Source organism: Pteropus vampyrus, unplaced genomic scaffold, assembly GCF_000151845.1.
Source record: "Pteropus vampyrus isolate Shadow unplaced genomic scaffold, Pvam_2.0 Scaffold140, whole genome shotgun sequence".
Classification (NCBI taxonomy): Eukaryota; Metazoa; Chordata; class Mammalia; order Chiroptera; family Pteropodidae; genus Pteropus; species Pteropus vampyrus.
Window position 1 is genome coordinate 5,419,947 of NW_011888921.1, and position 17,743 is coordinate 5,437,689.

A 17,743-nucleotide genomic window follows, 5' to 3' on the forward strand; every position below is an offset into this window, starting at 1 on the left:
CAAGAACCACCATTCACTTTTTCTTGTCATAGGATGGCAGGATTCCGTCAAACACCTTGAGGCAGGCAGTCCACGGCAGCCTGGCCCTGCTTGTTCTGGTTTGGGGCGGCATGCCTTGCGTGGTCCGCCAAAAGATGAGGCTGGGCGCTCAGAAGAGGTAGGTGCTCCAGGTTGGGTTGGCGTTCAGCTGGTTGAGGAGGAAGACCAGGTACTTCAAATTGTTTCTCTAGAAATTGCCAGAAATATTGATGCCCTCATGACACACGGCCACCGTCTCCTGGCCCAGTAGTACCTGCTTGGCCACGATGGCCACCAGGTGGCCCAGGAGATGGCCTCAACCATCAAACACCAGGACCTGTCCCTCTGCCATCTTCAGCAGCTGTCTGGAGAAAAAAGCATGAAAAGTTTAGATCTTGATTTGAACTCTGGCTTTGCACCTACATATCATAATTCCAGGTGAGTCAGCAAGGTAGGCAGAGACTCCTGGACCTATCTCTTTATCTGGGTGGTGGATCATAGCTCAATTTGCATGTAATGACTGTTAACCATGTGACTAGATCACAGATAGAGTGTATCCCCTACCTAAACTTCCCTTTACCTAGATTCCAAAAATGTTTGTAGCCATTCCAGTTAGATGTCTATGGCAATCAAACACAAGGGAAAATGTGAAGAAGAAGTTGAAGTGTAAATAGGCAGCGGTCTTAACCAACTGCAGTTAAAATATCTCGCTTTTACAAATTTTACAAAACAAATACCTATGAACACATTTCTAAGGCCTTGGAAGGGTCCTGTGTGTGTGAGGACCCTGAAGCTTGACCTTCATTAGCTCCATGGTAAATCCACCCCTGCACAGAACATGTACACAAGCACTGTTTAATGAAGAAATATATGTAGAATTGGAAATATCCAAGGTAGGAATAATTCATATACATAATGTCTTCTATGGCCTCTCAAAGAACCTCATGCAGCTGACATCCTGGCTCATGGTTCAGTCATCCTACCCTCTCATCCTGTCCCTCTCTAATCATGTCCCAGAGCCTCTGCCCAGTCTCTGATCTTCCACCTCACTCAGCGCCTCTAGTTGAGGTTCAGGGGGTCTCTGAACTGAGCATTAAGTAGGAATCTGTGTATATTTTAAAATGTTGGAGCTGTTTTCTCACAAAAAACAATGTTCCCACAAGGGACTTGTACCTGGACTTTTGGAACACAACCCATCTATAAACAGAGAATTTACTCTTTATTGTAATAGAGAAATTCTGCAATTAGTCCTTGTGGAGTTTGAAACCACTTGGAAATAATAATCATACCATTTATAAATGGAGTGTTACAGCCAAAAGGCAACCAAGAGAGCACCAATTCTAAACCTCTCATTTTCAGATGAGAAAACTGAGACTCAGGAGATAAAGGCAGTTTCTCCAAAGATGGAGTCAAATTAGTCATGGTAGGCTAAGTGCTGGAACGACAACCTCCAAATCTCAGTGGCTTACCACAATAAAGGTTTATTTCTTCCTCATGTCACAGTCCCATATGGATCAGTGGGGGAGGAAGAAGGGCCCTCTGTTTCTCAGAGATTCATGGACTCATTTAGAAGTTCTGCCTTTTCCTGGTGCCCTGGAGTCTTCCAGTGAGTCCTCTATATCTGGCTACAGATGAGGGAGGCATGAACTTGGAGAATTTCCAGGGGTGATTTCAATACCACGTCTAGAAGAGGCATTCCCTACTTCCACACACATTTCGTTGTCCAGAACTCAGTCCCATGGCCCACCTGGATGCAAGAGGGGTGGGGAATATAGCCTAGTAATGTATCCAGGAAGAAAAAGCGATGGATTTGGAAGAGAACAAAGTAGTGTCTGTCCAGGAAGGAGGAGAGTGAATATTTGTGGAATATTGACCTGAAGACTGCAGGTGGATTTCTGTACATTAATTTGTTAAATCTGGTATAGTCTTCAGATTCTCCATGTTCCCATGCTGTTTTTTTTCTCAGTCCCAAATGGAAAGTAAAGTGGAAACAAAAATATTTCTCATCCTCCGTCTCATTCCCAAAGCACGTTTTAGACCCCAAGGGACTAATAAAGCCAACAATCTATCTTCACTAATTACTGATGAGAGAGTGATGTATATGAAGATCTTTTGGAAGACTTTCTAGCCTACACTCCACAACCCAAACCATTTTCTTGTCCCCTTTGAAATCCCATAGGACCTGCAGATGATTAACAGCCTATCCCTAAATTTACTTTCAGAACCACCCTCCTTTTCCCTTCTGAATTAAATCATTTTTATTATATCAGTCGGGGTTCTTGGTTGCAAGTAACGGAAACTGACTCTGGTTGACAAACAGAAAAAGCAAAAATGGCAGAGATGGAAAATAGAAAACAAAAAATAAAGTCCAGCCTAGGAGGTCTGATAGCCAAATAGGACTTACAAAAAGAGAAAGCAGAAGGAACTATCGAAGTATTTATCAAATAACTATCAAAGAAATCAAAGAACTTTCTAAGAAATAATTCCAGAAAAATTCCCAGAACTGAAGGGCTTATTAAATGTCAGGTATAATGGCTAAAAATTAATTTCATAACAAGACTCAACATGGTAAAATTTCAGAACATTGAGGACAAAGAGGAAATCCTACATGTTTCCAGAAATATTCAAAACAAAAGATTTCACACACAGGATCAAGAATCATAATGGCACTGTATTTCTCAACAGCCACGCTGGCAGTTAGAAGGCAGTGAAACAATGCCTTGAAAATTCTAAAAGAAAGATTTCCAATTTTTCATTCTTTACACAGCCAAATGATTAAGTGTAGACAGAATGAAGATATTTCCAGACATGCAAGAAGCCATATGAGGGAAATGCAAATCACAATCACAATGAGATACTACTTAACACCCTCAAAGATGGCTAAAATACAAAAGACAGATAATAACAAGTATTGGTGAGGATGTAGAGAAATTGGAAGCCTCGTACATTGCTTGTAGAAATGTAAAATGGTGCAGCTCCTTCGGAAAACAACTTGGCAGTAACCTCAAAAGGTTAAACATGGGTACCTATGACCCAGCAATTCTACTTCTTGGTATATACTCAAGATAAATGAAATCATATGTCCACACAAAACCTTGTGTACAAATCTTTACAGCAGTATCATCCATGTAGCCCAAAGTGAAAACAATGCAAATGTCCATCAGTTGATGAGTGGATCAATAAAATGTGCTTTATTCATACACTGGAATAGTAAGTATTCAGCCATAAAAAGGATGGCATATGTGAGTTGAGTCAGGCCATCTCCACTCTGGAATTTCTCCAGTCACACTTGGGAGCTCTGGAATGGGAATGAAGAGCCTCGGTGTGAAGACTACCCACAGGGGTGTGTGGGGGAAATATGTGCAGAGGTCATTACTCAAAATAGCCACCGGAGGGAGTGGTGGTGTAGTGGGTTGAACAGTGGACCCAAAAGGAGATGTCCAAGTCCTAATCCCTGGTATCTGTGAATATTACCTTTTTGAGAAATAAGGTCTTTGCAGATGTAATGAAAGATCTCAATCCTGGATTTACGATGGGCCCTAAGTCCAGTGACAGGTATCCTTATAAGAGAAAGGAAAGGGCCATTCAAGACAGAGAGACACAGAGGAGAAGGCCATGTGAAGACGGAGGCAGAGATTGGAGGGCAGCTGCAAGCCAAGGAACACTGAGGATTGCTGGAAGCTACTAGGAAATAAGACAGAGGCATAGAACAGATTCTCCTTCAGGGCCTCCAGAAGGAACCAACCATACTGATGCCTTGATTTAAGGCTTCTTGCCTGCACAACTGTGGGAGAATAAATTGTTTCTGTTGGTTTGGTCCACCTAGTTTGTGGTAGTTTGTTATGGCAGCCCTAGGAAACTAATAAAGACAGAATGGGTGGAAGACAGATAGAGTGAGGCTGAAGGGCTGGTTGGAACAGGGGGAGGTGAGAGAGCGAGTGTGGCCAACCCTGCCCATCTCACTGCTAGTATTTGTGCCACTTCACGCTCCTCGGCCTTTCATACACCTCAGGCCTTGATCCAGAGGCTTCCTCTTTTTTACTGTGCCACATGTTCTTGGTACTGGCTTCCCCCTCTGCCCCCCTGGACTCTCAGGGAAGTGGTCTCGAGTTGCTGTGTATGTTTTCTTTCCTGCAATACGGTCGGTGTTTTCTCCCTCTCCTGTCTCTCTGTCTACGGAAGTTCTTTGTACATAATGGATGCTTAATAAATGTTACTTATTCTCTCTTTGGAGTCCCCTAACTATTGCTTTGCTCTTTTCCCTGTTCCAGCTGAATTTATACCAAAACCTTGTCAAAAGTGAAGATAATGTCTCCCACTGCTCCAGGGCGAAGTGTCTCCCTTGGACCCACATTCCCCAAAGGAATTGGTAATATAAATCATCACCCCACATACCTTCTAATCCCACTCCCAGTTACTAACTTGCATATAAACTTGGACAAGTCACACACCTTCCCCTCCTTAGTTCTCTCTTAGGTACAATAAGAGTTGGAGTAGATTCATTCATTCACTCCTCAATTCATTCAAAAGTTGTTTATTGAGACTATGTGCCATAAGTCCTGTGACTTCAAGGGTGAATAAGGCATAGTTCGTGCCCTCAAGGAGCTGAAGTTTTATAGGAGACAGAAGTGGTTAAAGTGCAGCTAGAGTGGTACAGGGCAGGGAAGCTCCAAGGTGGGAGTGGCCAGGGCACCTAGGGGAAAGACTGAGAAAAGCTGCAAAGGAGAGGTGACTTCAAGCTGCTTCTCATGGGCATCCTTCCAGATACGATACAGGCTTTCCTTTTAGGGAAACAGATTCTGGGTCAAAATAAAGAAGAAGCTTCTAATGGAACTGTGCATAAAGGAACAGGCTCCTGTAGAAAGGGCCTCTTCTGGGAGGAGCCTCTAGTAGGGCTGTGACAAGTGCCAATTCTTTAGGATCCCTTCCAACTCTGGGATCCCAAGAGCCTCTGCAAAGGGTATATATCAACAGGAGGATCAGTATCCCTTTTTCTGCATAAACTGGGAGAGTTAATTCACACTTAGCTACACTGGGAGAAGCAGCTCTGGTATGAATCTTTCCCCCTGAATCTGTTAAACTTTACACATAGACTCCCTGAGCCATCTGAGGTGACAAAGGGCCCGCAAAGGAAGCAACTCAGGTGTCATAATTACTTTTATTCTTATCTCATCATGGGCAGGGAAGGTGAGGCCCAGGAAGGACAGCATTGTGTCTGAGGATGTGTCTCTGTCTTCAGACACTGGGAGGAAGCTCCAGGGTGGGTGGTGCATGGGTGCTTTCCTGCAGATGGGTAAACAGTGTCCAAAAGATGTGACAACGGTTGGACTAAAGGGAAATCCCAAGGTTGATAAGAGGTCTGAGAAGGTCTGAAAAGAGCCAGGAATTGAAGCCAGTGGCCAGATCCTGCTCACAACCCTGGCCATAGGGCCCTCTGCTTCTCTGCCGCAAAGGAGGACATGCTTTTCCTGATATAGCCACCAGGGGGCAGCAAAGTGCTGGTGTGAAATCTCAGTACAGAAGGAGAGCTGACTGGCCCTGGGACTTGTCTCCAGGTGGGCCAGGAAGGAAGAGGTGGAGCCTTTTGGAGTAAGGTGACTGATCCTGACTCCTGTGGGAGGAAGAGCAGAGGATGGAAGAACCAAGATTCTTGGGGCTTCCCCAGGCAATACAGAAGGAGGCAAGCATGCGCCTGGGAACTGGTGTGGGAGTCTGGGGATTTGCATGTCTCTCCCTGGCTCCCTGATCCGCAATCTGCAATCCCCAGGAGAGGATTTCTTGGTCTGTCTTCCCCTCAGCAAGAGATCTCTGACCTTATATCACACTTGGTCAGATTCCTGGCTGTCTCAAGCTTTATGAAATCCAATCTAATCATTCCTGGGCCCAGTCCCACCTCTGCCAAAAATGTGAGGGGCCAGCGGGCTCCCCTCCTCTTCTGCAGCTTGTGACGCCAGCCCATTTTAGGTTTCTCAGGTTTCTCGTAATCCCACATTCCTGCCCCCCCCCTCCTTCTAAGATCTATCCAGGTGTTCCTCAGGACCTGGCTGCAGGTGGAATGCTGGGGCCTCGGCCCTGGCTCTACTGTCAGCTCAGTGTGCCCCGGACTCCTGTCAGGACCCAGAGTAGGAAACTCTGCATTGTACTCTGCTTTGTGATGGCCCTGGGTTGCCCGTCATGTTGTTATTGCTGAGAGCTTGCTTCTTCCCCCCGGCTTTTGGAGCTTAGCCTTTGTGAAGCTTCTCATTCCCAGCTTCTGCATACACTGTCCTAGGAAGAAAAAGACTTGGATTGTGGATTCTGAGAAGCAAGACCAGGGCCCAGGCCGAGAATGGCAGGAATGTGGGCAGTTCTGACCCCTCAGAACTGGGGCCAGAGATTAAGAAAGAAACTGGATAAAGAAGTCAGCGGAAATAGTGTTCTGGTGCCTCTCTTGTGCCACCCTGGCCATGGTCTTCCTTCTTGCTGACAGCAAACGTGAATCACAGACAGCAAGAAACACTTGCCTAACACCATGAATCCTGTCTCCCAGTTTGAGCCCAGGAGGTGGAAACCACAGAGTGCAAAACTGGTGGTGGTAGTGGGAGGGGAGGTGGCACTGAGGACAACAAGTCTCTAGAGGCGCCAGGGCCTGACCACCATGCAGCCTCATTCCAGACCCACCAGGTCTGTTAGCTGTATGACTTTGGGCTCATTACCAAGCCCCTTAATCACCTCGGCTTCTCCCTCTGCCATGGGGATGTACAGAGTATCACCTTTGTAGGATTGTGAAATGGATTAATTTAGGACAGCACACATTTTTATGTCCCACACAAACACCTGCCATCACTTCTTGGTTCCTTTTCTCCTCAAATATCCAAGATAGAACAAAACTTCAAATGCTTCTGCAATATTTCTTGAAAGTTGCAAATAGGAAAGGTAGGGAGGGAGGGGTGGGGAACACTGACAGTATACCTAGGCACTCTCCCCAGGGGCAAACAGGTCCCTCAGCACAAGGGTAAGAGAAGTGGCCCTGGAGGAAGAGGAATCCACTCTGAACCTCCCTGACCCCACCCAGTAACTTTCCACTGGCCTGGAGTTGGCTGCTATCACAAGCTGGCTGCACTGGCTGCACGCCTGCCCAGGTGTGGCCCCTGGTCCCCTCCCTAGCAAGGCCTGCAGGAGGCTGGGTGGCTGACGCACTCCTTGCCTGAGATCTCAGCTGCCTAGAGGCTGATAAGGAGACCTGGCCTCATCACATGGGATCAGCTGGAGGGACTGGCCCTGGCTGGATAGCTTCAAAATTAGAGAGATGAGGAGATAAGGAGTGGAAGGGGCTTGGTGACTCTGTGCTGAGCGGCCAGAGAAGCTAGGGGAAAGGACATAGGCACTGCCAACTGAGGCCTCTAGAGGCTTGGCTGTGGAAAAGCCAGCAAATGGCATCAGGTAGGGGAGGGTTTAAGAAATAAGATGTGCAGAAAGGTCTTGGGGAAGGGCTGGGGGCAGGGTAGGATTCCCTCAGAGGGGGCTGGCTCAGTTAGACTAACCCTCCTTCCCTCAGAACACAAGTACTCTAGGGTCCAAGCACTCGGCCTCAGGCCTGTGGGAGCATCCTGGGGGCGCCGAGAGGAGAGGGTGAGAGGAGTAGGTCTCAGTCCTGCCAACCCCACATGCCTCCCAGTTGGATGCAGATTGGGATGAACTGGCAGGGCTACAGAGCTCAGCTCTCCCACTTGGCTGTGCTATTTCCACCTTCCCAGGAGCCCCAGGACAGGCCTCCACTTAGGAGCAGGGCCTCCTGCCTCCTGCCCCAACAGTGCTCTGTCATGACCTAGGCAATTACAGGTGACATTGGCTTCCTACCCCTCTCTGGTTGTTCTTGGTCTCAGAGCTCAAGTCCCTAGAATAAGACACTGGTCCCAGAGCTGAGAGAGGATGGGCAGCCTGGGACAGCCATTCTGTTCACCCCTATCCCCCTTCCTGCAGAGCACCCTCACCTCATCTCCCAGGCATCCCCTCACCCACTTCCTTACAAAGTGTCAATGCCTGACCTGGAAGGAGAGAGGAGGACTGGACACAGGACAGTGTGTCCAAGGTCACACAGCTGTGGCAGCCTTAGGAGGAATATTGGTAGGGGAGCAGGCCTCAGCCAGGCTTCCTGGGGTCTCTTTCCTACATCTGAAATCCTGCTGATCTTCTCTCACTTGTCCTTTGGACAAGTCAGACCGACTGGATTCCAGGCTCACGTCTGCTGTTCACTAGTGGTGGGACTCTGGGACCTTGGGCCCTCAAACACAGAGGGGAACTTCCAGCCTTGACTGATCCACTTTGGGAGTTGTAATTGGACGAAAGGGGCAGCACAAAGGGTGATGTGACTTCGGTTCCACAGGGCCCCGATGGCACAGATACAAGCTGCAGAGGGTAAGGATGAGGGTTAGGCTGAGGGAGTGAGCAGGCTGGCCACAGGCTGGGCTGGCAGCTAGTTTATATCTGGGCTTGCAGGAGCACAGGGAGGGTCAGAGGACCAGCAAGGGAGCATTCTCTGAAGGAAGGGGGTGGGATGGGAAGGGCTTCTCATTCCCGGTTGGTGCCAAAAAGCTGCAGGAAGAAGGTGAAGATGTAGATGATGTCTAGGTAAATGTTGAGGGCTCCAAAAATATACTCCTCGGGGCTCAGTGAGTGGCGTCGGTTACCCATCAGCAACTGGGTGTCAAATGCCAGGAACTGAGGGAAGGTGAAGAGAGAAGAGAAGTCAGAAGGTTCAGTCACTGTGACACTGACCAAGAGGGCCCAATGTCCCCACCAAGGCCCACCCCAGATTTTGTTACCAACACCTGCTGTCTGCCTGCTCGTTGACCCTCCTGTGATAGCCTGGAACCTGAAACTTTCCCAAAACCTTCTATCTTGAATTTAACACCTATTAACTGAGCACCTATTATGTGCCATGCACAGGAATACAGCAAGAAACAAAACAGACAAGATCCCTTACCTCATCGAGCTTCGAGAACAGTGGGAAATAATCATTAGTATGATGAGTGTAACCAAAGCCTGTGGTGCTGATCACAAGGGACCTGACTTACATGAGTGTGGCAGAGAGTTAGGGAGGGCTTCCTGGAGAAGGGGACCTCATAGGACCTTCAAGCTGAGGCCTAGTCTTCTTGCCATTCCATCACGGCCCTTCTCTTATTTAGAACATAAATGAATGCTTAGTGAGCAAAGAACAGGCACTTATTAGGTGCTTTACACACACTAGTCCACTTAGTGCTAATGCTATCCCTACGGAATATGGATACTATTATCCCAGGAAACCACAGCCCCGAGATATTAGTACTTGCCCATGGTTACATAGCTAGGAAACGGCAAAACCAGGATTTGAACCCGAGCAGGCTTGCTCCAGAGCCCCCAATGTTTAACCACTCTGCTATGCCACTTACAGGCAGCACCTGGGGTTTATGTCCCTCCTGCCCAGGAACAGGCTCTCCCCAGGGTGCTTTCCCTGCCTGCTGGACTATGAACAGTTAGTCTCTTAGGGATGGCTCCCCTCTGCCACCTTGCTGCCCCCTACCAGGCCTTCCCACCGTTCCCAGCTACTCCTACTCCTCCCACATGGCTTTTCTCTGGGGTCCAGGGTGTGGAGCAGAAGTAGCATATGAAATTTGACAGGCATTGTGTACTTTTCTGGGATAAAGAAGCCAAAAAGTTCCACTAGTGTCTCACAGTTATGAACCACTGATCCACATGGGATTGGAATTCTTTAAATCAATTCACATTCTTGTTAACTAGGCTGTGCCTGGCTCTTTTGTCACCTGTGTGTGGACCTGTGTTCCTTGGTTCCTCTGAAACATTTATTATATGATAAATATGTATGGGGCAAGAGCCGATACCAGTGACTTGCTAAGGGCTTCAGAGACAATAGGAAACACAAATGCCGGCTTTGGGGGCTTACTACTTAGTGGGGGACACTGAGATGGTTACAATAAAACCCAGTAAATGCTATAATTATTAGGGCTGATTGGGCAGAAGGAAGGTGTCCCAAGAGAGGTGACACTTCGCTTGGGCTCTGAAGGATGAGTAGGAGTTTGCTAGACTGACAAGGCTGAGGGGAACCCTGGAGGTGAGGGGCATGGAGTGATGAGTGAGGAATTCAGTGTGGCAGGAGCAGAGGTGGGGAAGAGGACAGAAGGAGGGGGCTGGAGCCTGCCCTCGAAGCTTGCACTGTATGCTGGGGGCTGGGGCCCAGCTCTCTGTTCTTCACCCCAAACACCAGACTCCCTGACTCCAGTTACCAGGCTCCTTGGGGTTGCTTTAGGTACGGCCCGGTGGAAGCCTGTGAGGATCCCTGCCTTTGGTGACAGGGGGCAGTGCACAGGGGGCAGAGGGGCAGAGGTTCCAACAGGGAGCAACTCCAGCAAGTAGGACATATAGGCACATTACCCTCAGAGGTGGGGATTTGGGGGTGATAATGAGTGTGGGCTTGAAAGTCAGACTGACTGGATTCCAGGCTCACCTCTGCTGCTCACTAGTGGTGGGACTCTGGGCAAGATATTTAGTCTCTCTGAGCCTGTAAGTCCATATCTATAAAAGGGAGATGAGTTTTTTTTCTCCTGAGGTTGTTGTGACAGGGAGATAATGTGTGCAAAGCGCCTGGCATGGCGCCTGACACATGGTAAGCACTTAATGAATGGTAGCTATTAATGTGGTTTTATTGTTATTATCTGCAGAAGAAGAGGTGCCCTCTTGAGAACCTGTGTATGCTGATGCTGAGCCTCTGGTGTCTCCTGCGGTTAATCAAGGAGGCAGAAATGTTACTGGGGAAGCTGTGTGGCCTTAACAGACAAAAAATGGGGAGCCATAGCCAGGGTTGAGGGTGCCCTGTGCAGAGTATGCCAGCCTCTGAGGGACGGGCATCTGAGAACACCAGACTAGAGCTGGAACGCCTGGGTTTGAGTGCTGGTTTCATTCCTCAGTAGCCATCACCCACTTGAACTCAGTATCCTCATCTAAAAAATGCGACAGTAGTAATGGCCATACCATGGTGTGATTTTGAGGGTAAATATATGACATCATACATGAGGCATCAACTATTATTCTTTAGTATTATTTCAATCTATTCTATGCTCTTGATTTTGATTTGGTTTCTCAAATAAATTTTCCTTCTGTAGAGAGAACAAGCAAGGAGAGGGGCCAACTCCAATGCTACAAGCTACTTTGCAGTCAACTGCCAGCAGAAGTTAATAAATTGCTGATCTGGCTTATCAATCAGTAGCTTGCCTGGTTGGTTTCCCAGAGCCTGGTCACTCCTGGGTGAGCTAATGAAAATGAATCTCTCAACCTGGAAGCTTTGGACCTGACTAGGTTTGGGGATGGCCCCTCCCAAGAAGCATTCACCCAGGAGGCCTCCTAGAGGAGCCAGCTGGCTCTTCTCTTGGAGAAAAGAGGAATGAAATTATTTCTGCCCCTGCCTTTGGCGTATGGCCATGGATGCTTATCTGTGTGGTGTTCTCTGAGATAGCTTGCCCCAAATTCAATCCTACTGCCTGGTACTGCCCATCGCTGCAACCTCATGCCTGTGAGTCAACTGAAGGCTTTTCATTAATGTATACCCAAAAATATTTATTGAGCATCTGCTATGTTCTAAGGAACTTGCTTTCAGAGAACTGGCTGTCTAATGTGAGCAAAAGACATTATCAGAGATTAGATTATGAGCAAGCATTCATTATAGGAAAAAGTTACCTACTGATAATCTCCCTGGGTGATGGTAAGCATTGTTAACTAATGTCTTGGTTGAGAGCAGATATCTTGGTTACAGTTAACATCCTAATTGGCAGTTAAGATCTCAGTTGACAGCTAAAGACTGGGTCAGCCACTAACATCTAAAAGGACGGCAGGTACTGGAGTTAGTAGCCAGCTGAATATAAGACCCTGCAGGAGGAGCACATGAGATAGGATAAGGGGAAGGAGTAGGACTAGTATGCTATTAACTGATGTCTGAACAGTCCTTTCACACACTAATCCTTTATCTCATCTCACCAGCCCTAGGCGGTGGACGTTATTATTACTATTTTACATGAGGAAAGGAGTCTCAGAGCAGGTGAGTGATTTGCTGATGATTATTTATCCAGTGCTGGAAACAGATCACCTGTCTCATTCTGATAGAGATGGGGGGTAGAGAGGGCTTTCAGGGAAGGAGCGGGCACTCACAGAGGGCCGAGGAGCCAAAGCAAACTTTCCTGGTTCATCCTCTTGGCCAGTGCTGGACCTGGCCAGGGCCCCCTGGATACACACTCAGCTTGACCCTGCTGTGCCCAGGACCTAGGCTTATGTCTGTTGTCCTCCCAGAGGTGAGGCTGCAAGGCTCTAGGGGAGCCATGCCATGGAAAGGCCAGCTCAGAGTCACTAACAAACAGGCACTGAATACAAAAAGCTAGGGTTGCAATGTGTTGAATCAGCATAAAAAAATAACACGTGGACGGTGTGCGTCCTACAGAAATGCCAGCACGAGTGCACAGAGCAGCACACCCAAGGCCACCCATGGCAGCGTTGGTTCTAACAGTGAAACACTGAAAACAATCCCACATTCTCAGTTAGGGGATATTGAAATGAACCGCGGGCAGCAGTACTGAGGCAGAAACATCTCTGATACATACTATGATGAGAAAAAAGCAAGTTGCAGAAAAATCTGTTTCAGATGATCCTCTTTGTGTTAACCTCACAAAACTATTTCATAGGAGCCTATACAGCAAGTATCTATAAAATGCATATCGAAAGGTCTGGAAGGAGATTGATGACAGCAGCTACCACTGGGGAAGGTAGTCAGGGACATGGTCAAAACGATGTTTGACAACCTATAGTATGTAAAATTTTAAAAAATGAAATATATGAACGAATGTATTCACACATTATGTAATTCGAAAATTTTAAAAGGGTTAAAGTTATACAAAAGAAGAATGTGTGAACTCTTGCCATAAACCTCTGTGACAGGTGTTGCATTATCATCCCCTTCATACAGCTGAGGAGATCGAAGCACAGAGAGTGTAAGTGACCTGCCCACTTCACATAGCCAAGAGGACAGCTCAAGTCTTCCGACCCCAGATCCTGCTCTTTCCACCATGTGACATTACTTTAGGCCAGTGTGTGTGTGTGTGTGTGTGTGTGTGTGTGTGTGCGCGCGCGTGCGTGCACATGCGCACGCGCGCAGCAGGATGGAAGAGGTAGGAAGAGAAGCCCGAATAGAGCTCATGGCCAAGAGCACCACAGGCTTCCTGGGGGATTCAGGGAGTGCTGGAATCACCTGGTCCTGCCATCACTTTCTAGGGCTGAGGCTGAGCTTTGGAGATTCTTTAGAAAGAGACAACCAACCTTAAGCCTAGGTAGGGATGCAGGATGGGGTGAAGGAGAGGTGTTGCGTAGAGAGGTGTGGAGTTTATTAGTTGCCTGGAGCCAATGTCACATATTTCTCTTGTCTTCACTGATCTGGGTGTCAAAAATTTAAATGTCACAGACAACTGCACATAGCCCTGTGTGCTGGTGTGCACCACCCGAGGGGCCACTATAGGAATAGGGTCTTGCAGGCATGTGAGCCAAAAAGGTTGGTCCAAGACAAAAGGGGAGCAGTGTGCAAAAGTATGTGAGGGAGCCTGTGGGTGGTCCTACAAGGCAGGGCACGAGTGTAATATAGTCCTCAAGAACATGGACTGGGGAGTCACACAGACCTGGGTTCCAATCTTGCCTCTGACTTTAGGCAACTGATTATTACTAACAGGTAATACTTACTGATCACTGATGATGTGCCAGGCACTTCCTAAGTGCTTTATATGTATTAATTCATTTAAAGTCACAATGATCTATGAGGTGTGTACTATTATTATCTGCATTTTACAGATAAAAAAAAAAAATAGAAGCACACAGAGGTTACCTGATTGGATCAGTCCACACAGCTAAAATGCGGCAGAGGATAGATCTGAACCCAGATACCCTGCTCCAAAATTTTGTTGTCTGAATCACAAGGTTCACATTTATAGTAAGGGCATGAGGGGTTGAGAAACTACCACGTTCGGGTGCTCGGCTGTCCTCTTTTTCCCTTTTGTATATTATTTTATGTAATCATTACCACAGTCTTGTGAGAGTTAATATCAGCTCTGTTTTAAAGATGAGGCAACTGAAGCACAGAGAGGTCAAATAACTTGCCCAAGGTCACAGTAGTAAAAGGATGAGCTAGACTTTGAATGCCATTTGGGTGGAGAGTATGTGGTCACCTGGAGAGCTATCCACTCCCCTGGTCTTCTGACAGCCTCTCCTCCTGGCTCTGCTCTAGAGAACCCCCACCCTGCATACGAGAGCAGGGGCTCCTCCCCTCCCTGCCCTGCCTCTGCCAGTGTAGATACTCCTCTGCCTTGTGTCCTAAAGGTCATCTGAATCACCATGTCCCTCAGTCCCCTACCTTCAGGGCTGGAGATGGGGAGGCTTCTTTCGCCTTCTTGGGGCCTGGGTGTTGTTAGGGCTTGGTTTGAGCAGGGCGTTGGTTCCTGGGGATTAGCACCTCAGGAAGTGAGACTGAGGTGAGGCCCCGGTGAGGACTGGGAGAGGGACACCTTTGAGTGTACTTTCCCCTACAGGAGCAATTACCGGTCAATCCACTCTTCCTCCCTCCCGCCCTGAAGGAATTCACTCCACTTCCAGAGGGTTCAGGTGACGCCTCAGGTGAGGTGTTAGTGGCAGAGGATGGTGACAGAACAGAGAAGGTTCTCACAGGATCTTTCAGGCTCATATAAACCGCTGAGGCAACAGGGCCTCTAGACTCTGAAAGAAATAGGTAAATCTAAAATAAAATTATACCCTGGCTTGGGTTTATATAGCCATTTTTGCTTTTTCAAAATGCTTCTCTGATTGTGAAGAAGGTAGGGCATATATCATGGCCCCCACCAGAAAAGCAGGGTGAGAGACGGTAAGGGGGCAGAATGAAGTCTTCTTCCTGAATCTCTCCGATGCTGTCATATCTGGGGGACACAGAGTCCCTGTTGGTGCTGGATGGAAGTAACTGCTAAAAGCCTAGCGTCAGGGTGACAGAGGTTGCGAAGGTCTCTCTGGGTCCTCTTGCTGTGGGGTTTGTCAATCTGGATAGCCTCTCTGGGTCCCTATTATCCCATCTGTCAAATGGACAGTGAGGTAGAGTGAAAAGAATGCTGGGCTGAGAGTCAGGGAAATGGGCTTGCATCCAGCTTGGCGGCTAACATTACGTGAGCGTGCGTGTGTGTGTTTGCGTGTGTGTGTGGTACGTATGTCCGGCATGTGTGTAATGCGTGTATGTGTCTGGGTGTGCTCTCTCTGGGCCTCAGTGTAGGGAGATTTCTGCCAGCTTTTAGAGCTCACAGTCTTGGCCTTCCTTTTCTTCCAGGGACTGAGGCCAGGTGCCTGTGTGTGTCCAGTGGTTGGAGGCCCAGCATCTCTACAAACAAAACAATTTCCTATCGAAGCTTCACTCGTCCAAACACCATCAGGCCCTGAAGCATTAGTACTGACCGCACACATTCTCCCTGCCACCCTACCCTGGCTTTAGGACACTGCTGTGGCCTCCTAACGGGTCTCCCAGCCTCTGTGCCCATTGGGCCTATCGACTAACTTCTAAAGTGCTATGCCTAGTCCTTCCCTAGGCCTCTGGGCTTGGCTTCCTGATTTAGGTGAATGGGGAACTCTCAATAGATTTTGAGTGTCCCCCAAGAAGAACTAACTCTGAGGTAGAGCAACCTGCCCAAAGTCATGTGGGCACGGAGGCTCAGCCACAGCTGGGAAACCTGCTGGTCAAGCCCTCAGCCCCACCCATTCTCTCTCTTCTCGCTCCAGCCCTCTTGCTCTGTCCCAGCCTCTCCACCTTGCCCCATCACCCCAGCGCAGCCCAGCCCTCCTGCTCCCCTGCCTGACTTTCCACGAGTGTCTACAAAAAAGCACCTAAGGAGAGAACACTAGAGGGGAGAGGAGGATGGGGCTAGTACCTTTTGGCTGACTCACCCACTTCCACTGGCATTTGGGTCTGGCGTCCAGTGGGTATGGGGTAGGGTGAGGCAGAAAACCTAAGGCCTCTTGAGAATGTACCAAGGCTAGACGAGGTGAGGCCTAGGAGGGGCCTGTTCTTCAAGGCTGGACCACAGCCCTAAGAAGCCTGGGTTCCCCACCCCACAATCTCAGCTTAATCCAAGTGGGTGGCCCTGCCCTCAGAGAAGACAGTCTTTCAGGGGAGAGGCTGCAATCTACTAGAGAGAAAATCATTTGATTCTCACAGCCCTTCCAAGGCCCAGGCTTGTGAGAGTTAGGGTGTGGTTCTCACTGGGGGTCTGGATCTTCTCTGACACTTCTCTTTACCTCTTTCTCACACATCCTCCTTGAAGCAGGGAGCAGGGCAGGGATGTGCTGCGTGCTATCTTGTAATCCTTCTAGCTGCAGTGCTGGGAGGGCCCCTCAGGGAGCTGAGAAGTCCCCAAAGGCTGGGTGGGAGATGCCAGGATGGGCAGATGGAGAGACCAGCGGTGCTGGATGCTGGTTCTGGAAATGAATTGGAGCTAGGTGACCACAGATTCCACAGGACAGAACTGATGCTGGAAGCAGGGTCAGATTGAGATCAAGGACCTTCTGAGTGAATTCGTGTGGGGCTGGGCCTCTGAGGGCCTCTGTCCGCCTGAAACTGAGGGGAGGGAGGGGAATGAGTCCAGCGACCCCCTCCTCAACTCTCCCCTACCCCATAGGACCCAGGGGACATGCGGAATGTCCTCCCTCCTTTGACTCAAGAAAACGCATGGAACTGGAAGATTCACAACACATGCTCCTGACCATTGTTTACATAACCTGCAGGATGAGCCCAACAGGGCCTTTAGGTATGTTGATCTCTTAATGAGACCTTAATGGGTAATTAGGCACTGTGGTTCCTCCTCCCCTGTGACTCACAGAAGACCTGTGAGGCAGCAGCCCTTAAGTCAACTGTGCAGCTGCCTTCTTTGCCCGCTCTGACAGCACCTCAGATGTGCCTCTCAGGCATCCATTCACTCCACACACTGTGTGCCAAGCACTGTTCTAGGCACTGGGGATGAAGCGATAAACAGCCAGACAAAAACATTCCTGCTCTTGAGGAACTTAAACTTTTGCTAAAGGGAGACAAACAAACAAAAAAATCACAAAAACATCTGGTATGTTAGAGGATAAGAAATGCTATGGAGAGAAAGCAGAGTGAGGAGTAGGGAGTGAGTGACGTGTGTGTGTGTGCGTGTGTGTGCGCGTGCGTGCGTGTGTGCACGTGTGTATGTGTGTGCGTGCGTGTGCATGCACACGTGCATGTGTGTGCGTGTGTATGTGTGCGCGTGTGCGCGCGCGTGCGCGTGTGTGTGTTATAGCCTGTTTCTACGCTGATGGGACTAATTCAGTAGAGAGGGCAGCACTGATGATGCAAGAGATGAGGGGGCTCAATTACTGGAGAGATCTCTGCCTCCCCAAACTTCAAGCCAGTAGGAGTTATCCTCTTTGAGGGGGAAGCAGGGGCGCTAGAAGTGGTACCAGACTGAACCCAGAATACCTGGGCCTTGTCCTAGATCTGCCCCTGACTGGCAGTGGGACTCTGTGCCAGCTCCTTAACACCTAGGGCTTCATATGTAGAAAGAAGGTCTTATAACATCAGTGCTGCCTCCCTTGCTGGGTTATGGTGGAAATTCAATGAAGTAATAGGTGTGAAACTGCTTTGTAAAATGTAAAGAGTGGAACAGGTGGT

The 17,743-nt window shown here is 48.5% G+C and overlaps 1 protein-coding gene across 1 annotated transcript in view; it reads right to left on the reverse strand.

Annotated features, from left to right (window-relative positions):
- Positions 1 to 8,463: 8,463 nt before the first annotated feature.
- Positions 8,464 to 17,743, reverse strand: part of FAIM2 (Fas apoptotic inhibitory molecule 2) — a 22,397-nt gene continuing 13,117 nt past the window's right edge. Inside the window, exon 11 of the mRNA XM_011368348.1 lies at positions 8,464 to 8,718. Coding sequence (XP_011366650.1) covers positions 8,569 to 8,718 — 150 coding nt within the window. The 3' untranslated portion in view covers positions 8,464 to 8,568. The remainder of the gene's footprint in view (positions 8,719 to 17,743) is intronic.